This window comes from Anoplopoma fimbria, chromosome 2 (assembly GCF_027596085.1).
Source record: "Anoplopoma fimbria isolate UVic2021 breed Golden Eagle Sablefish chromosome 2, Afim_UVic_2022, whole genome shotgun sequence".
NCBI lineage: Eukaryota > Metazoa > Chordata > Actinopteri > Perciformes > Anoplopomatidae > Anoplopoma > Anoplopoma fimbria.
The window spans coordinates 28,924,453-28,940,529 of record NC_072450.1 but is presented as its reverse complement, the minus strand read 5'-3'; the positions used below and the strand labels follow the sequence as shown (position 1 = coordinate 28,940,529).

General features: G+C 40.6%; 1 protein-coding gene across 1 annotated transcript in view; it reads left to right on the top strand.

The window, feature by feature from the left end:
- Positions 1-16,077, top strand: part of si:ch211-186j3.6 (neural-cadherin) — a 238,052-nt gene that overhangs the window by 176,517 nt on the left and 45,458 nt on the right. The window contains 2 exon segments of the mRNA XM_054614523.1: positions 2,334-2,514; positions 7,961-8,127. Of these exon segments, the coding sequence (XP_054470498.1) occupies positions 2,334-2,514; positions 7,961-8,127 (348 nt within the window).

Here is a 16,077-nt window from a genome sequence, read left to right as displayed (position 1 = left end):
TGAAAAGGTGTCAGGTGGACATAAGATGTTTCTGTTTTGGAGCCAGACAAGACACAGCGTGTCAGGACTACGTCACCTCCACCACGCCTACTGAAGTGTGATAGACGGCCGTATGTGTGGATGAAGAAAAAAGCAAACTAGTCTCAGCTAAAGGCAGGGGCGAATGTGCGCTGTCTCCTGGAAAAAGAGACAGGAAGAGATTTTTGATTTTATAATTGTGTTTCTATTCTGGAGTTGGGTCTTTCCCCTCCAGCTGTCATCGCCATCGTCTTTTCTATCCCTCTCCATCCTCGTCCTGTCATTATGCGGCTCGTCTTTCTCCCCTCAGCTCTCAGTCTAACATTACTGCTTCTAAGTTTTTCGGTTGTTTTGACAAAACTGTCACTCCATGTTTTAAGTATGGAGGTTTTGCAGTTGCAAGAGTTGGGCTAATGGCATTTTGAATGCTAGCTGCTTTGAATTGAAATTGCTCAGCAAAAAGTTTGACAGAGGTAGAACATTCTGGGCCAGTCATCATTCTACCAGGAGATATGTTGTATTTTTCAGGAAAATGACAGCCTAGGTGTTGCATTGCATTTCATTACATTACATTCATTTGCAGACACACGTTGGAAGCAGTTTCAGAAAAACACCTTTCCAATGCCAGGCCAAAACTACAGTTTCATGGAACAGCCGGAAAAATGATTAGCCTCTCACTAACCACCGGTTACCACAGGTGTTACCAAATCAACCAATACTGAAATCTAAAGGATCAAAGCTTTAATTCCAATTAAGGGAAATCTGAATGCTACAGCGTACAATGGTATTTTGAGACATTATTTTTCTTCCAACTTTAGAAGAAATCAGCTGTTGAGAAAAAGCGGCCACCCGCTGTGCACAAAGGCAGGTCTATTTGAAAAGTTTCATGTGGTAGAGCTTGACTTTCACAGAGCCCTGACTTAACCCCTTCCAACACACCAGCCTTATCAGCCAGCATCAGTGTCTGACCTCACTAATGCTCTTATGGGAGCAAATCCCTTAAAACAGCTTCCAAAATCTTATGGAAAGCTTCTTTGAAGAGTGGAGGCTGTTATAGTTTGGAATGAAAAGTTGATCATTCACATATGGGTGATAAATTGGGGTGATAAATTGGGGTACCCTCGCCTCCCTCACTGCGCAGCACACTCCCAGCTGTACACTTTGTATTTTGGTGTCGGATTTGTGTTTCACTTCCTCTGGGCTGAGACATTTTTATACCCAACACCTGGAATTATTATTGGCAAATACAAACAGGGCAGCCTCCAGTGTCCCTGTGTGGGTGTAAGACACTCTTCTCAGCCGAAGCCAGACATTTGTAATTTAAGTAGAAGTTGCTGTATTTTTTGCATTCAGCTGGCATATGTCGGTATGTTTGAGTTTTTTGCTCAGACACACGCCACAGTGACACACAGGTGCACAGTCAAATCAATTGCAGACACACCGACGTGTCTTTGAGTCATTGATTGCTTTAATGTTTGGGTTTGGGTTCTCAGCAATCATCGTGATCGGTCCAAACCAAACAGGACGAGCTGTAGCTTTCAAAAGGTCAGCAGCCAGTAAGATGCCTCTTTGTTGGAGGTCAGAGCCAATCAGCAGCTCCCTGGCGGTATGACTCGCTGTCAGTTTTTATGATCCTTTGCATTCCCACGTCCTCCGCCCGCAGCACCAACATAACTCATAAAGTTAGGTCGGGCAGAGACGAGATTGAACATATTAATGTTTTTTACGGCGCAGGTTTTGTGAGGGACACAAATTGAGGCGTTCAAGGTTCCCCCGTCCTTACAGCTGTGCAGCTATGCAGCCGGCCATGCCATTTGTCCGTTAGAAGATTTGTCCAGTGTTTGGTTTCATCACTGTGGGAAGAAGGCCACAGTGTACCCTGAGCTCATGTCCTTCAACACCTTTGAAAATTCCCTTTCTGATTTTTTTTTTTTTTTTTTTTTTTTTCACTCTCTTTGACTTTTTTTTCTTCTTTTCAAACACTGACTCCCCCTCTGGCTACTAACCCCCTACCTGTCTGTCCTCTGTCTTCCCAATCCCCTTTCTCTGCTGTAACTTGTTTGTTTGCCACGAAATGTTTATTGGCAACTCTCCCATCTTCCCATATTCTCGTCTCAACTTTCCCTGTTCTTTCCTTTTTAACGCTGTTCTCTTACATCTCTCCCTATTCTTTCTCCTCTTTGTTCATTTTTCCTCTGGCCCCTTCCCATATCCCCATCTCTCCTTCCTTCACATCTCGTCATTCCTTTCCTCTCCTCTCATCCTCTCTCCATGCACCACCCCTCCGTCTCCTCTCCCCTATCTCCCCCATTCAGCTGTATGATTTGGGCTCCCCGGCTGACTCGCAGTCCAGCTCTCCAGGCTGCCTGACCACCGACAGCAGCTGTGTCAACATGGGCTATCCGTCCTGTGGCCACCGGGGTCGCTGTCACGGCGAGTGGGGCTCCTTCAGCTGCCAGTGTGTGCCGGGATACGCAGGACACCAGTGTGAAGAGGGTAAGCTAAACAGTTTTTTGGGGAACTTATGCATTAAACGAAAACATCAAACAACAACTAAATAAAATCAACCATGTGTCCCGAAAAGAAGATTTATGTAAAACTAAAGCACAATTGCTAGTAGCTGTATGAGAACGAGTTTGTAGTAGCACTGAGGCAAATTTTCAAATATGTCGATTTAGAGGCCATATAACTATAATACATACAAGAAGCACACTGTCAGATATTCTACCCTACCCTACATAGCACAGCCAAACAAGATGGTCAGTTCCATGTGAGGATTAAAGAGGACAAATAAGATAGTTTACAGGTAGTTTTCTCTCACAGCCTCAGGGATGTGGAGCAAGTAAACCCACCTTTTTATATGTAGTGTAAAGTGTCAGTCTTCAATGCTGTAATAAATCTAGCTGTCATGAATTTATTGCGAATGTTCTCATAAACCTAAAGTGTGGGGAACCCCCGTTTTGTAAACATGTAACCTAGAATAGTAAAAGAGGATTGAGTGGACTTCAGACATAACCCACGGCTATTTCATGCCTTTTCTTACATGAATGGTCTACAACTTTATTTGTAAATTAAAGCATGTATAGTCCACACACCTGTCATAGTCAGAGCAGCATGCAGACCAGTGGTAGCTCAATACCAAGGATACTTATGGCCTGGAGAAAGCAGCAACTTTTGAGCTTTTCTTTGTCGGCCTCATGTCTGTGGGGGCGTTTGCCTGACTTCAGCAGTTGGAAGAGACTTTTGTTAGACTGAGATGGGATCTCTAATGACCCTCCCGCACTTCCCCTCGTACACAACCTCCAGATTGAGGAACGCAACTCCAGAAATGAAACCTGCTGACTGCAACAGTCTCTGGCAGGGTTTACAGTCCTGTTCGGTTCTCGTTTTTACGCACAGAGACAAGACTCTCAAATGAATGAAGAAAGAATATGTGAATGAATCCTTCTCCACATTCATGAGAGGATTCATATATTTGAAAAAGCAACAAGCTGTGGAGTCGATAACCAATGAGGGTCATGTGGATGCTTTTGGAAACCTTTGAGGCAATCTTTGAAATAAGAAAGTGTTTTCTAACATATTTATTACATGTGGACTGTGATTTATCTGGATTCAACCCGTTCTCACTTCCAACCAGTCAGATACCGATGCTTTGTCAGTGCCACTCGGCGTCTTTTACCAACGCACTGGCGCACCAGACTCACTATAATGTCAACCCATCCACTTCATTATTAGAAGAGAGCGAGAAGGTGGGGATGCTGGGCTGGTTGTTCGGGTGAAATAAACAATGACTTTCACCCAGGAGACTGCAGTTCATGACTTGTATGAAACCAAGTCAAGGTTGACTTATTTTACCTTTGTTTTGTTACCTAACAAACATACCTTTTGAACACAACCCACAATCTTTCCATAACCCTATCCAAATAAACCTAAAAACTAAAGAAACCTACTTCTGACGGGTTTTTTTTAAAAGATCCCTTCATAAAATGAGTAGAAACCGCCCCTGACACATCCAGAACTAGGGGGTACCTAGAGTTTCCTAGTTTGACCTTTATGGCCACTGACCAAGCAGCCAAAATGATAACTTGTTGTGGATCACCCTAACCTTTCAGACTGTGGTGACATTAATATTAAACAAAAATATTAACTACTATGGCAAACTTTGTGTTTTTAACCCCTCCAAAAAGTTTCATGAATACACTTTATATCAGCCTCATATCAAGCTTGCAAAAATGCACATTGACATGTGGTTAACGTTGTGAAACGAATGGTTAGATTTAGGCAACAAAACTCCTTGGTTAAGGTTAAAAAAATAAATAATGGTATACTTTAAAATGATAACGTAAAAAGTAACTTAACAACATAACAAATGTAACAACTGAACTACCGTGACTAAAAATGTTCATTAATGAGGTTATGTATAGTAAGTAAAAGTAAGTAAAATTTATTTATAAGGCACATTTAAAAACAGTTTTCAATGAGGTTATGTATAAAGCATAAGGAGCGTAAAGTCGATGTTTACCTTGTGTTTCACATAAAACATGAACAGCTGTCTCTTGGGTGAAAGTCCCGGGTTGGTTTGACCAACCCACCGCCAATAACACCCACCCACCCTCACTATACTTTCTTGCTTGTTAAACTTGTTTACTTTTTATTATAACACTCGCACGATATAATACATTACTGCTCTAACCAAATGCAAAGACTTCCACATTCCACGTATCTGTGGTTTACAGAAACCTACCAGCAGTTTTTTGCCTGTGACGGGGCATATCTGTTTTTATAAAGGCATTACTTTAAAGGAGAGCCCCTTCATGTCCGTTTTGAACTTACCCCAAAGTGCAACTCAAAGCTTTTCAGAAGCACACGCAGCGTCACAGAGCTACAGTTCAGAGGAGAGCGCCAATTAATAGAAAACAATGAAAAAAGCTGCTCGCTAGCAATTTGGAGAAAAAAAACTTTAAAAAAAACTTCAGATGATGGTAAAAGGAAGTCCAACGATTCTATTGTGAAAATGTGCATTCAAATGACTCAAGGGAGAGCCCCTTCATGTCCGTTTTGAACTTACCCCATACCCAGATTTAGACAGGAGATGCCTTCGGCGGGGGGTATTCACACCTGGTATGAAATTGCATTTCTGCAGTTCACATGAAATATTGATGTGTTACAAAAAACAAAACAAAAAAACCTGCCCTGTGCTGTAGTAATATTTAAATCCTCAAAGATACACTGTAAGGTTCCTGCTCACTTTGTTGGCATTCAGACAGAAAACACCCCTGCGAGGAAAAACATGCAAGGGGCTCTGCTGCTTGTTGGTGGGTGTGTTGTTTCATGAACCGGTGAGATAGTGGAAAATGATCCAGGGAGTCCAGTGGTTCTCAATCTTTGTCCGGCCAGCGCTCCCCTATCCATTATCCAGGTCCATTACTGCCGCCCATCAATTGAAATGTAAGCTCAGCGTCTCAGCTAAATATTAAATGATGATTATCATTCTGTGTCATCGCTAAAAAAGCATCTGATGAATGCCAAATATCAGATTTGATTAAACTGGACAGTTGGAATATCATTATCAAGAGTTTCCGAGGGGGCAAAGAAGCCATGTGAATATCAATTATATTTATGAGTGTTAAACACATGCAACAGTTGGAAATTTGAACTTTAATAAGGTTTTGTTATTGGTCACAAACAGCAGCCAATCAGAAAGCCAATTTAACGATGCGGTTTCATTTCAACAATTGGGAGGGACACATATAAAGCAGGGTCCTCTCCGGGAAATGTTGAGCATTAAACACTTCTTTCCTGCATCCTGGTGATTTTTTTATGCATCAATTTATGGTTCAAACGTCTTCATTTATGTAACAAAAAAACTGCAGGATGAAGGTGACGATTCAAATCCAAAATATAATGGAATATAATGCAGCAAGACACTCAGGCATTCTGTTTTGAATATTTATTCTCCTGTAGATCAACTTTTCTCATTTAATGTTATGTCTGCTGAATCAACACACATGAAGGCAAGATTTACTCTTTTCTTTTTTATGTCTTTTGTTTGGCCAAGTAACCTCTTTAAATAAGCAACCTATTCATCACAATGGTACATTAGGCCTTTTTAATTCATTTATAAACATATAAAACCTACATATCTGTGTTCTCAGAGAAGTCGAGCATAAAGCTATTATTTAATGAGAATATATCAATAATGTTTAAAGAAAAAAAATCTACCTGTCCCATAGTCTTATGTGCATTACGTCATCACTCTGCTGCTATGGCAGCGCTCCCCTCACACAGTCTGACAAACACATAACCCACTTGTGGATGAGACAACGTTTAGAGAGCGGTTTTGCGCTGTTCTACATCTGAGGTGGAAAACAAACAGAAAACAGTTCTGATCAGGCAAACCTCTCTCCATCATGTTGCTCCTACATGCAAATGTTAACTTAACCTACAATAAAGTGCAACTCAAAGCTTTTCAGAAGCACACGCAGCGTCACAGAGCTACAGTTCAGAGGAGAGCGCCAATTAATAGAAAACAATGAAAAAAGCTGCTCGCTAGCAATTTGGAGAATAAAACCTTTAAAAAAAACTTCAGATGATGGTAAAAGGAAGTCCAACGATTCTATTGTGAAAATGTGCATTCAAATGACTCAAGGGTCATTAACAAACATACACACACAAACGGCCCCCAAGTGCACCTCTAGGCCCCCCTTTCAAAAATATTGCTTCCAGCGTCCCTCAACGTTCACTGAACGCCCCCCGTTGAGAAATGCTACGTTAGAGTAACAAATTCATGAGTTTGAAAGTTTGTCAGACAGCACAAGACTGCAAAGTGGTTTATAATATTATGAGAAGGAATCACATTTTGTCTTTGCTTGTTGTAACAATCACAAATTAAACAGCAGAAATATACTTTCACATAAAGTCATACTGCAGCCATACCCATCTAACAGTATCTGAAGCTCACTGCTGGCTCTTCAATGGATTCATGATATTTATAAGATAGAAGGTGACATCTGGAAGAAAGAGTGTCTACAACAAATCTAAGCAGCAGTAAGGAAGCAGTTCAGATGTTTTTTTTTCATTATGTAGCAGTTGCTTCAAGTCAACCAGGGATTTAATCAACAACTCCATTTCTGCAGCTTTAGCTCACCACATTCTTCTGTACTGAACAACCTATCTATTTAAGAAAGGAAAGATTATTAGTGTAAAATTGATAGTGTTAATAGGATTTTATTTGCCACATCCCACACAAATCCCAAATCCCACACAAGCAGCTCCGCGGCCTCGATAAACAGCAGTAAAAGACATGATGGAGTTCTGAGAAGACACGGCTGATCGGATGCATAGTGTTTGCCGAGGAGAGACCGAACATGTGCGATCTGACAACGCCTCCAAGCGGGATCTCACGAGCTGCTCAGCTTCGTCAAAGTTGTACGAAAGGGAGACAAAGAAGGAGGGGATGTGGAAGTGAGAGATGGAAACTCAGTCTTGCGCATGCCATGAGATGAAAGAAGGGCTTTAAAAAAAATGGTAGGAGTTCTTGGTTTAGCCTGCCTGGCAAGCAAAAAATCCACTTCTGGGAACATGTGCCTAAGAAGGATGAATAACCCAAGCTAGACCACATAAACATATTCTATCTTGCAGTACTCTGCATATTCTGTCCTGCCACCAGCTCTCTGCGGGGGGGTTTAAGTTCATTCAGTTAAGTGAGGTCACTTCCCTCTGGACTGAAACATCTTCTGTTTGTATGAAAATGTGTGTTTATTCTCAATAGTTTCACTATTTGACTGACTTATGTTTATCTCTGTGTGTGTGTGTGTGTGTGTGTGTGTGTGTGTGTGTGTGTGTGTGTGTGTTTATGTGTGTGTGTGTGTGTGTGTGTGTGTGTGTGTGTGTGTGTGTGTGTGTGTGTGTGTGTGTGTGTGTGTTTACGTGCTAACACCAGAGGCCCCAGAATATTCCTTTGATGGCCACAGTCACGTGCATTACCAGCTGGCGTCCCCGCTGCCAGCCCGGAGGACCTGGGTTCAGGTCCTGGTTCGAACCCGCAAACACAGCAGCACCATCCTGAATCTCATCTCCAAGGAGCAGAGTGAATACATACGACTAGAGGTAAGGCTGCTACCTGTGTTTGTGTGTGTAGAATGGGGTATTGGTATATTTTGAGTTGACTGCGAAAACACATCTAGCCTGTTTTTGCACCATTTGGAATAAAGTGGTTACGTCTGCTTTCCCCTCCATCCTGCAAAGTACCAGCAGTCATTTTCTTGAATCATAAACTGCGCTTACAATAGGCAGCGTTTCTATTGCTGTCATGTAACCTATCGAGCAGCCGGGTTGTAAACAGGTTGTTAACGGGCAAAACAAGTAATTGAACACAACAATATCGAAACAAGCTGCAGATATTTCCCTCAAACGTTCTTTGTAAAGTCACATTATAGTGCATTGGGTGCAATTCCCAATAACTTTTTAGAGAAATAGTTCAACAGTTATCTGAAATACACGTTTCTTTATTTCTGAGAGAGCGAAAAAGAAAAGAGTGTTACCGATCAGTCATGTCTGTCATTGCAATGATACTGCAGCGACAGTATTTTATATATATATATACATTTACTTTCTTTGTGTTCAACGGATTTTCAACTGTCTGTCCCTCTATAACAGTCAACTAGAAAGCTAGGCTAATTGGCTTCAACTCAGAAAGTGGGAGTTAAATCACATAGCTTGCTAAGGTTAGCACTGATTTTCTCTTCTTTTCATTGAGGTTACTCTCCGCTCCTGCACGCTCACTGTATTCACAAAGAATGGATTTCGGCTGCTGATAGCACCGTGAATTGCGCACCACTTAAAACCTCTATCTGCCCCGTCTCAAGGTCGGACTCATAAAAAATATTGCACTGATGATATTACAGCGCAAACATGCCCGTAAAGTTTTGCAGCTGAGAGCAATGATTCATTTGCCAAAGTATAAATGTTGCCTTTCATTCAGGAACACAGTATGTAGAACAACATCAGAGGAAAATAAGAAATTAAAACACGACAGAGAGAATCTGTATTTAGGATTTTAATATCCTAGTCTGTCAAATGCACACCTTCAGAACTTAAGAGAAGATGATTTGAAGCACAGGACAAAAGAAAAACTATCATTCAATGCTTCTATGATCCCGGGAAAGTCTGGGCGTGACACCCCCTTTTTCAGTAAAGTAATAGTTTCACTGTTAGTAGCTAGCGTTAGCTGTCTCCCACCTGTGTCTAGTTGTGGAAACTGTTGTTTTAGATTTTCCGTTGTGCACTGGTTAAACTAACATGTGCTAAAAGGTCAGCTTTAATTAAGTTGGTAGGTTTCTTTTTTTTCATTTTCCAATGTCGAACCTGATCCGTCTGTCTGTGTAGTAATGTCCTCCAGCTCACCTATCTTACACATCGGTTTATTGACTGGTGACGGTGACTGAGTCGTAGCACAATCAGCTGGATCGTCATCCTGATCCGGCGCTGTTCTTTTGCTGATGTTCTCATGACACTTATGGAAACAAAGGCAGTAATTGTATTTGTCAGAATCTTGAACCATTCCTTGAATTATGTGATTTGTGTGTTGCTGTCCTACATTTTACATTCACTAATCTACTAAAGTGTACCATAAATATGCTCCCATCTTAAAGTGCTGCCAGGCTGTAACATCATCCTCTTTGGTTACTATAATTTGTTCCACAGATTTTGTGCAAAATGTAACCATATTTGAACACTCGAGAATTTCCCCAAAATTGCCAGACTCCCTTCAAAATGTCAGATTAACACATTCAGACCTTGAGGAACACCAAAGAAAAATGATTTGGTATGAAAAGCTTTTGACATGTGTTGATTGCTGAATGCATTTTTTGGTGATTGGATGGTCAGCGCTTCTGTTCTGGAAACTGCTCAGATACCCCCTTTATGTGTGCCCTAGGCCTCTAGTCTGTGGTTGTAAAGTTTTACGACGCTGTGATTATCCAAGAAGTCACAACAGGTCAGTTTATACAGTGATAACGTTTCAAAAAGTGGTCTCACTTCAATGAAATGGCTTCTCTCAGCTTTCTAACCATATCCAATGTATGCAGGCGGAAATTACACATTTATACTGCATCCAAATGAACATGAAAAAAACTGCATGGCATTAGCAGGAAATGGGCATGTCTGTCAAGGAGAGGCGCATAGAACCCACTTTCATTCACACATCTTGAAATGGGAGGTCATCCCCGCTGCGGGACTAATAAAGGATTATCTTATCTTATCTTATCCCTGTGAATATAGCCCTGCCCGTTTCTCTCTCGTCAAAATTTAGCCTCCTTAACGTTGGACCGTTGTTATTCCTGACAAGCTAACATGACACTGTCTGTACCAATGGATAGATTCATATGACACCAGAATGTTCAATTTAGCTTTTAAGCTGAGCCTGCTACCCCCTCTGAAATACAGTATTGTCGGCCAATGCGTCCCCGGGGAGTTTAAGAGCATTAATACAATGCGTCAGCTTAATTTATAGTCAAAGAAAATAAAGGTTCTTATACATTATGGTGTATGAGCAGAGTGGATGATTTAAGTTGACGTTAAAGGCACACTGCCTGGACTGAATACTGACTATAACGGTTTTACTTGGTTATTTGTCTTGAGGGCTTCATTTTCTCCCTCTGTTATTTTCCTCTGGTTGCTCCGCTCACACTTGAGATGCCCTCTCATATTGTTTTATTTGCTAGTCTCCCTTTGTTTCTTTTTTCTCCCCCCACCTCCATCTTTTCCACCCCTGACTTACTCTCTTCCATCGTGCAATAACTTCCCAGTCCACTCCTTTCACCGTCACGCTGCAAAACGTACGTATTGATCAAGCATCGCCGTCTGAAATGATGATGATTATCCCTACGACAGCTGCTGTTACAGTACAACCTCTCCTCTGATCCCTGTCTGTCATCCATCTGTCCCTCCTCCCATCCACCCATTCCTATATTTAGTCTTAAATGTCAAACTGCTCCCTCAGCACAGCCACATGAGGAGTGGGTTGACATCATTTATCCACCATAAACTGTGCATTTATTCCCCGGGTGCAGACAGCATGAAAATGTGTGTAATCTTATGAAAGAGCCCCCCCACCCCCCTTCTCAGTGAACCATTAGGAACCCTGCAATGTTCCCTGGCAGAAATCAAACCATATTGCCTTCTAGGATTATGTTTTTTCACTGTAATAGTTCTGTTTGCTTTTAATCAGAGCGAGGAATTAGTATGCGTTACTCTTGGCTGGCTGCAGACTCACAATGTGAGGAGCGCTTTGTTTCTGCTGTTTGTGTGTGACTTGCATTTCAACAACATGGCTAGTTAAAGATATTGCTTTTCTTTTTTCTTCCCTTTGGATTACTGATTGCAGCATTTTGTGTGAGTTCCTACATTCTGCTGTTACCCTCCCCATGAGGATGAAAGCTTATAGCTAGATTGGATGTATTAAGGATTCTACTCTCTGGGAGCGTTTTGTTGCTCTTTTAATGCTACAAAAGGTTGGTTGGTGTTTTAGTTTGCTTTGATTTATTGTTGATTTATAGAAGACAGTGCACATTATTTAAAATCTATGTAAACGCGCAGGGATTACCTGAACCTGATAGGGATTGAGAGCTAAAGAACACCCTGCACACCAAAATATATCCTCCCTAACTTTGGAGCATTGTTATTCCAGACGAGCGAGCATGACATGATTTCTACCAATGGATAGATTATCTAGTTTGATATGACATAGAATCTTCACAAAAAGAAGAAACCTAGTGCAGAAAACTAACAATTGCTTCCATATAGGGGACAAAGGTGCACTGAACTTTACTGTGACTATTAAAAATGATGTAAATCAACATAAGCTATGTCCTTCACTTTCACATGGGATCTATAAAACAGACTTGACGGAGAATGTGCGCATCTGGACGAAAACTATGACCCATGCATTTTTTGGAGACGGGGGAATTGCCAATGCATGTGGGTTGGTGATTTGAAGCCGACTGTGGTCTGTCTGTGGAATTGTTGTATAACGCAAAGGCGGTTGAATCAGGTGACGCAACATGAAGGTGCAGCTGGAGCTGGCTAGTTAGCTAGCTAGCTAAGTTGTCGGGCAAAGTTGTCACTTATCTGGCGATGGTTTGTGCTTTTCTTCGCTGTGATAAGAGTGTGTGGATGAAACATTAAGTAGGGCGGCTGTGGCGTAGTGGAGAGCAAGGTAGTTCTCCAATCGGAGGGTCGGTGGTTCAATACCCGGCTTCGGCAGTCGATGTGTCCTTAGGCAAGACACTTAACCCCAAGTTGCTCCCGAAGGCTTGCCATCGGTGTGGACTGGATGATGAACGTTAGTTAGAGTCTGATGGTGGCACCTTGCATGGTAGCCTGTCATCAGTGTGTGAATGGGTGAATGATATGTAATATACTACTGACTGTAAGTCGCTTTGGATAAAAGCGTCTGCTAAATGACTGTAATGTAATGTAATGTAATGTAGTTAAATTCATATTCATAAACAGCTGGCTAGCTAGCTCTCTAATTCCATATAATTGCATTTTCGCCAATTTTATTGTTGCATTACCACCACATACTGAACAATGTAATCTTGCGTCTTCCATCAATCAGTCTCCTCCATTCCCTTATCCCAGAAGGTTGCTTGCCTATTGCAAATACATAGACTGATACAAAATTATAATTTGAATAATGATTTGAGGAATTATTACCATCACTGCAAATAGAGTTAGAACTATTGAACAAAGAATGATGGTGAGAAGGAGGGTGCTGTAATTTATTGATGTTCACGTCCTTTTTTTGCTAATAATTAGTTCATCTTTTTTTGTGAGCAAACATAATCACTGAAACATTATGTAAAAGCTTTCTCTCTTTTGATGAACAGAATATGATTTCTACAGGGCAAACAATTCCAGATGAATCAAATGTTAAATAATATGTGTAAATAAACAAATTATTATTTAACTAGAGCTTATTTTGTATTAAGCTTATGGGTCTTTATCTTTAGTGATGATAATGGTTCAATATGATGTCAAATTGAATAGTTTGAAGTCATAAATGTTTCTTGGTGGAGGACACTTTAACCCATTATCTCTTAGTGGCTTTTATTCGCTGCAGAAATTCAGAGGGTGTCCTGCTGCATAATGTAAGAGCATCTTGACTGGGACACTGCTTCTAAAATCTGAATGAATAGCTCACAAGACTCAGCTCTGCATTAATACCTGCCTGTCTGTCTGGCTGGCGTTGATTCCAGGCCATAGACATCCTATGATGTATTATAGGCTACAACAGGAAAACACTTCAGGTCTTGAACACTATTCTAAACATACAAACCTACCACCATAAGTATATAATGTTTGAGTTTGAATATGTTGGAGTATTAGCGGCCTACTATAGAAGATGCATAGCCCAAGTATAACGACGTAAAAATAAAATCACAACTGACACAGTCTAATATGCTTAAAGAAACAATCAATGAATGAATAGGAATCAGTAGCAAGAGATTGCTGATCCTGAACATTTGAATAAGGGGGGTTCTGGCACTTCAAGCACTAATTATCCTCATCCTAATCATAATACAGGACAAGTTTGCCAAACAAAATGTAAATGAATAAATAAATTGTATTCATCTATCGAACTTCCATTTTCAAACAACATCCCAGTATGGGGGATATCAAAGATTGTCACGACCATTTTGCCAAGTTGTGAAGCAATCAGTCTGATTGCTGTAAACACATTTATACTAGTGTGACACTCGTGCTTAATGCTGCGTGATGGATGCACTGGCACTGCCAGAGAACTATATGAATGGAGGAAGAAGGGAACAAGTGTTCAGGGACCACCTCACCCATACGCACATCGATCTCTGTGCCTTCCTCTCTGTATTTGCCCTGATTCATCGTAAAGTACCACTGATCAGCAGGCTAATTTCTATGCTGAGAGCTTCATAAATCTGAATATTTGTTTACCTACGCACATTTCCTCATTTGTAAGTATGCTTAAGTTCTACAAACGAGTCCCCAGAACTCAAATCAATTGATGGCCTACTGGAGATTTTGTACAAACGGTCTAGACCATCACCAAAATGAGGGATTTATTTTGGAAGAATGGTGTTAATCCCACCAGTAGAGTTCAAAAACACTTTGAGGCTAGGAGCTCGTTCAAAGCCCTCATACACATGTTATGGGTTTAGCCTTTAAATTTTCACTTCGGGGAACAGGCACAAGCTAACACATCTACTGTTGCACATAGCATCCTGTAGTCGCAGCCTTCACTGATGTCCGTCCAGGCTGCTCTCACAAACATTTTCCATTTGATAGAATAAATAAATCCCCTGTACACAATGTGTTGAAGCAGTGCACTTTAAAATGCACACCATTGTTTCTACTACTATAATATTAGTTTAGTTCGTCAGTTCAGAAAGCGTTCAGTGTCAACTAATCATTGTCACCCCAATTCCAGCATTAAAATCCCTGTACCAAAAAAACAACGTGTCAGAAGAGAACTTAAAATCATTTGAGCTCATCCAGCTCACCTCCCGTTCCAGCTGTTTCCCTCTGTGATGTACTGTAGATCACTGCCCTCCCCCGCCGCCATCTATCGCCCCTTAGTCAATCTATGTAGCTATTCTGCTGTGTGCATTGTGATGCCTGAAATGATTGTGGCTTTGTGATTTTTGTCTTTGCTCGTGCGATGGAAATTACAACATTGTGTTCTTTCAACACACAGTTTGTACAACATCATTGAAAGCCAAAATCATACATACTTTATACATACATTTTGCTTTTTTTTATAGAAATGTTACATGCTAAGTGAAACATCTGGAGCCCATCTTAAGCTGCTATTCCAGCCATTAAAAATGTTAATTCCAGCTTCCTACTATGCGCTCTGTCCCTGACAGATGTGGTCACTGAGACCATTGTTAAAAATGAGGTGAATAACATAGAACCACTGTTGTTGTTTTTTTTTTTTTTTTAAATCATTCAACCACACGCCTGGTATTCTCTCAGCGTCTCGCAGGCCAAGGTTTATACCTGGCCTTGATATAAATAATGAAACTACAGTTGTCTTTTCTATTATTTGTGCCCATGACTTTCTAATGTCAGAGTACAACTCTCACTTTGTGCAGAAATGTGACTGTACTAGGAAATGAATGGATCTCTTAACTGACATTTAAAGGGGATAACCATGTTGGAAGAAGGTGAGCTAAAATAAATAATGAAACTACTCTTTATATTCATGAATGTATACATGAACACTGAACATACAGACTGACTGACTTTTCTTTAAGATTAAAATGTAAGAAAAGGCAATGGGAGGTCCTGTGAAGTAGAGTAAGGTGCAGTTTAATGGTGTGTTGTTGGCAAACAGCTTTGACAAGTCTGAGATATCATTATTGCTTCTCAGTTCAGTAGAGCTGCACTCTTTTTTTTCATTATTTCAGTTTTGTTTGCCTCTTCTTGTGTGGTTTTTTTCCCCATCACTGCTTCTTTCCTCCATTCTACTTTCTTCGTCTCACTTTTGTTCTTCCTACAGATCTTCTCAGGGTTGCTGGCATATGGCGGTCTTGCTTTGATAAACATCCAGCTACCTTTATTATGAGGACATTACACCGGCATTAGGGCGGACAAATACAATTGTGTGACTCATAATTGATAGATAATGTAAAAAGGTGATAAAAAAAGATTCTGGTCATTCAAGTCTGATCTAAATTGGTTTCTCGTTTGTGTCTATGACTTAAGAACAGTTGCCAGGATCTTTTTTTTTCATCTGGGGAAAAAAACGTTTTGGCAAGTGAATTTCTTTTTCAAAACAAAAAATATGTACCTTGAGTGCATGGATAAATTCAAACTCACATGGAAAAAAAGGAAGGAACTTAGAAAGATTATCCTGGCAAAACCTTATTTCACTTTAGAAGTCGAAAACAGAAACAATCACGATCAGACTTAGAAAATGGATCACCAGAGGTTTTCTCTTTCACCTCTCAGGGCCTCCGTAGTAATAGAATTGATCATGAGGTTAAAACACACAAAGAATATATTTTAAAAATGTCC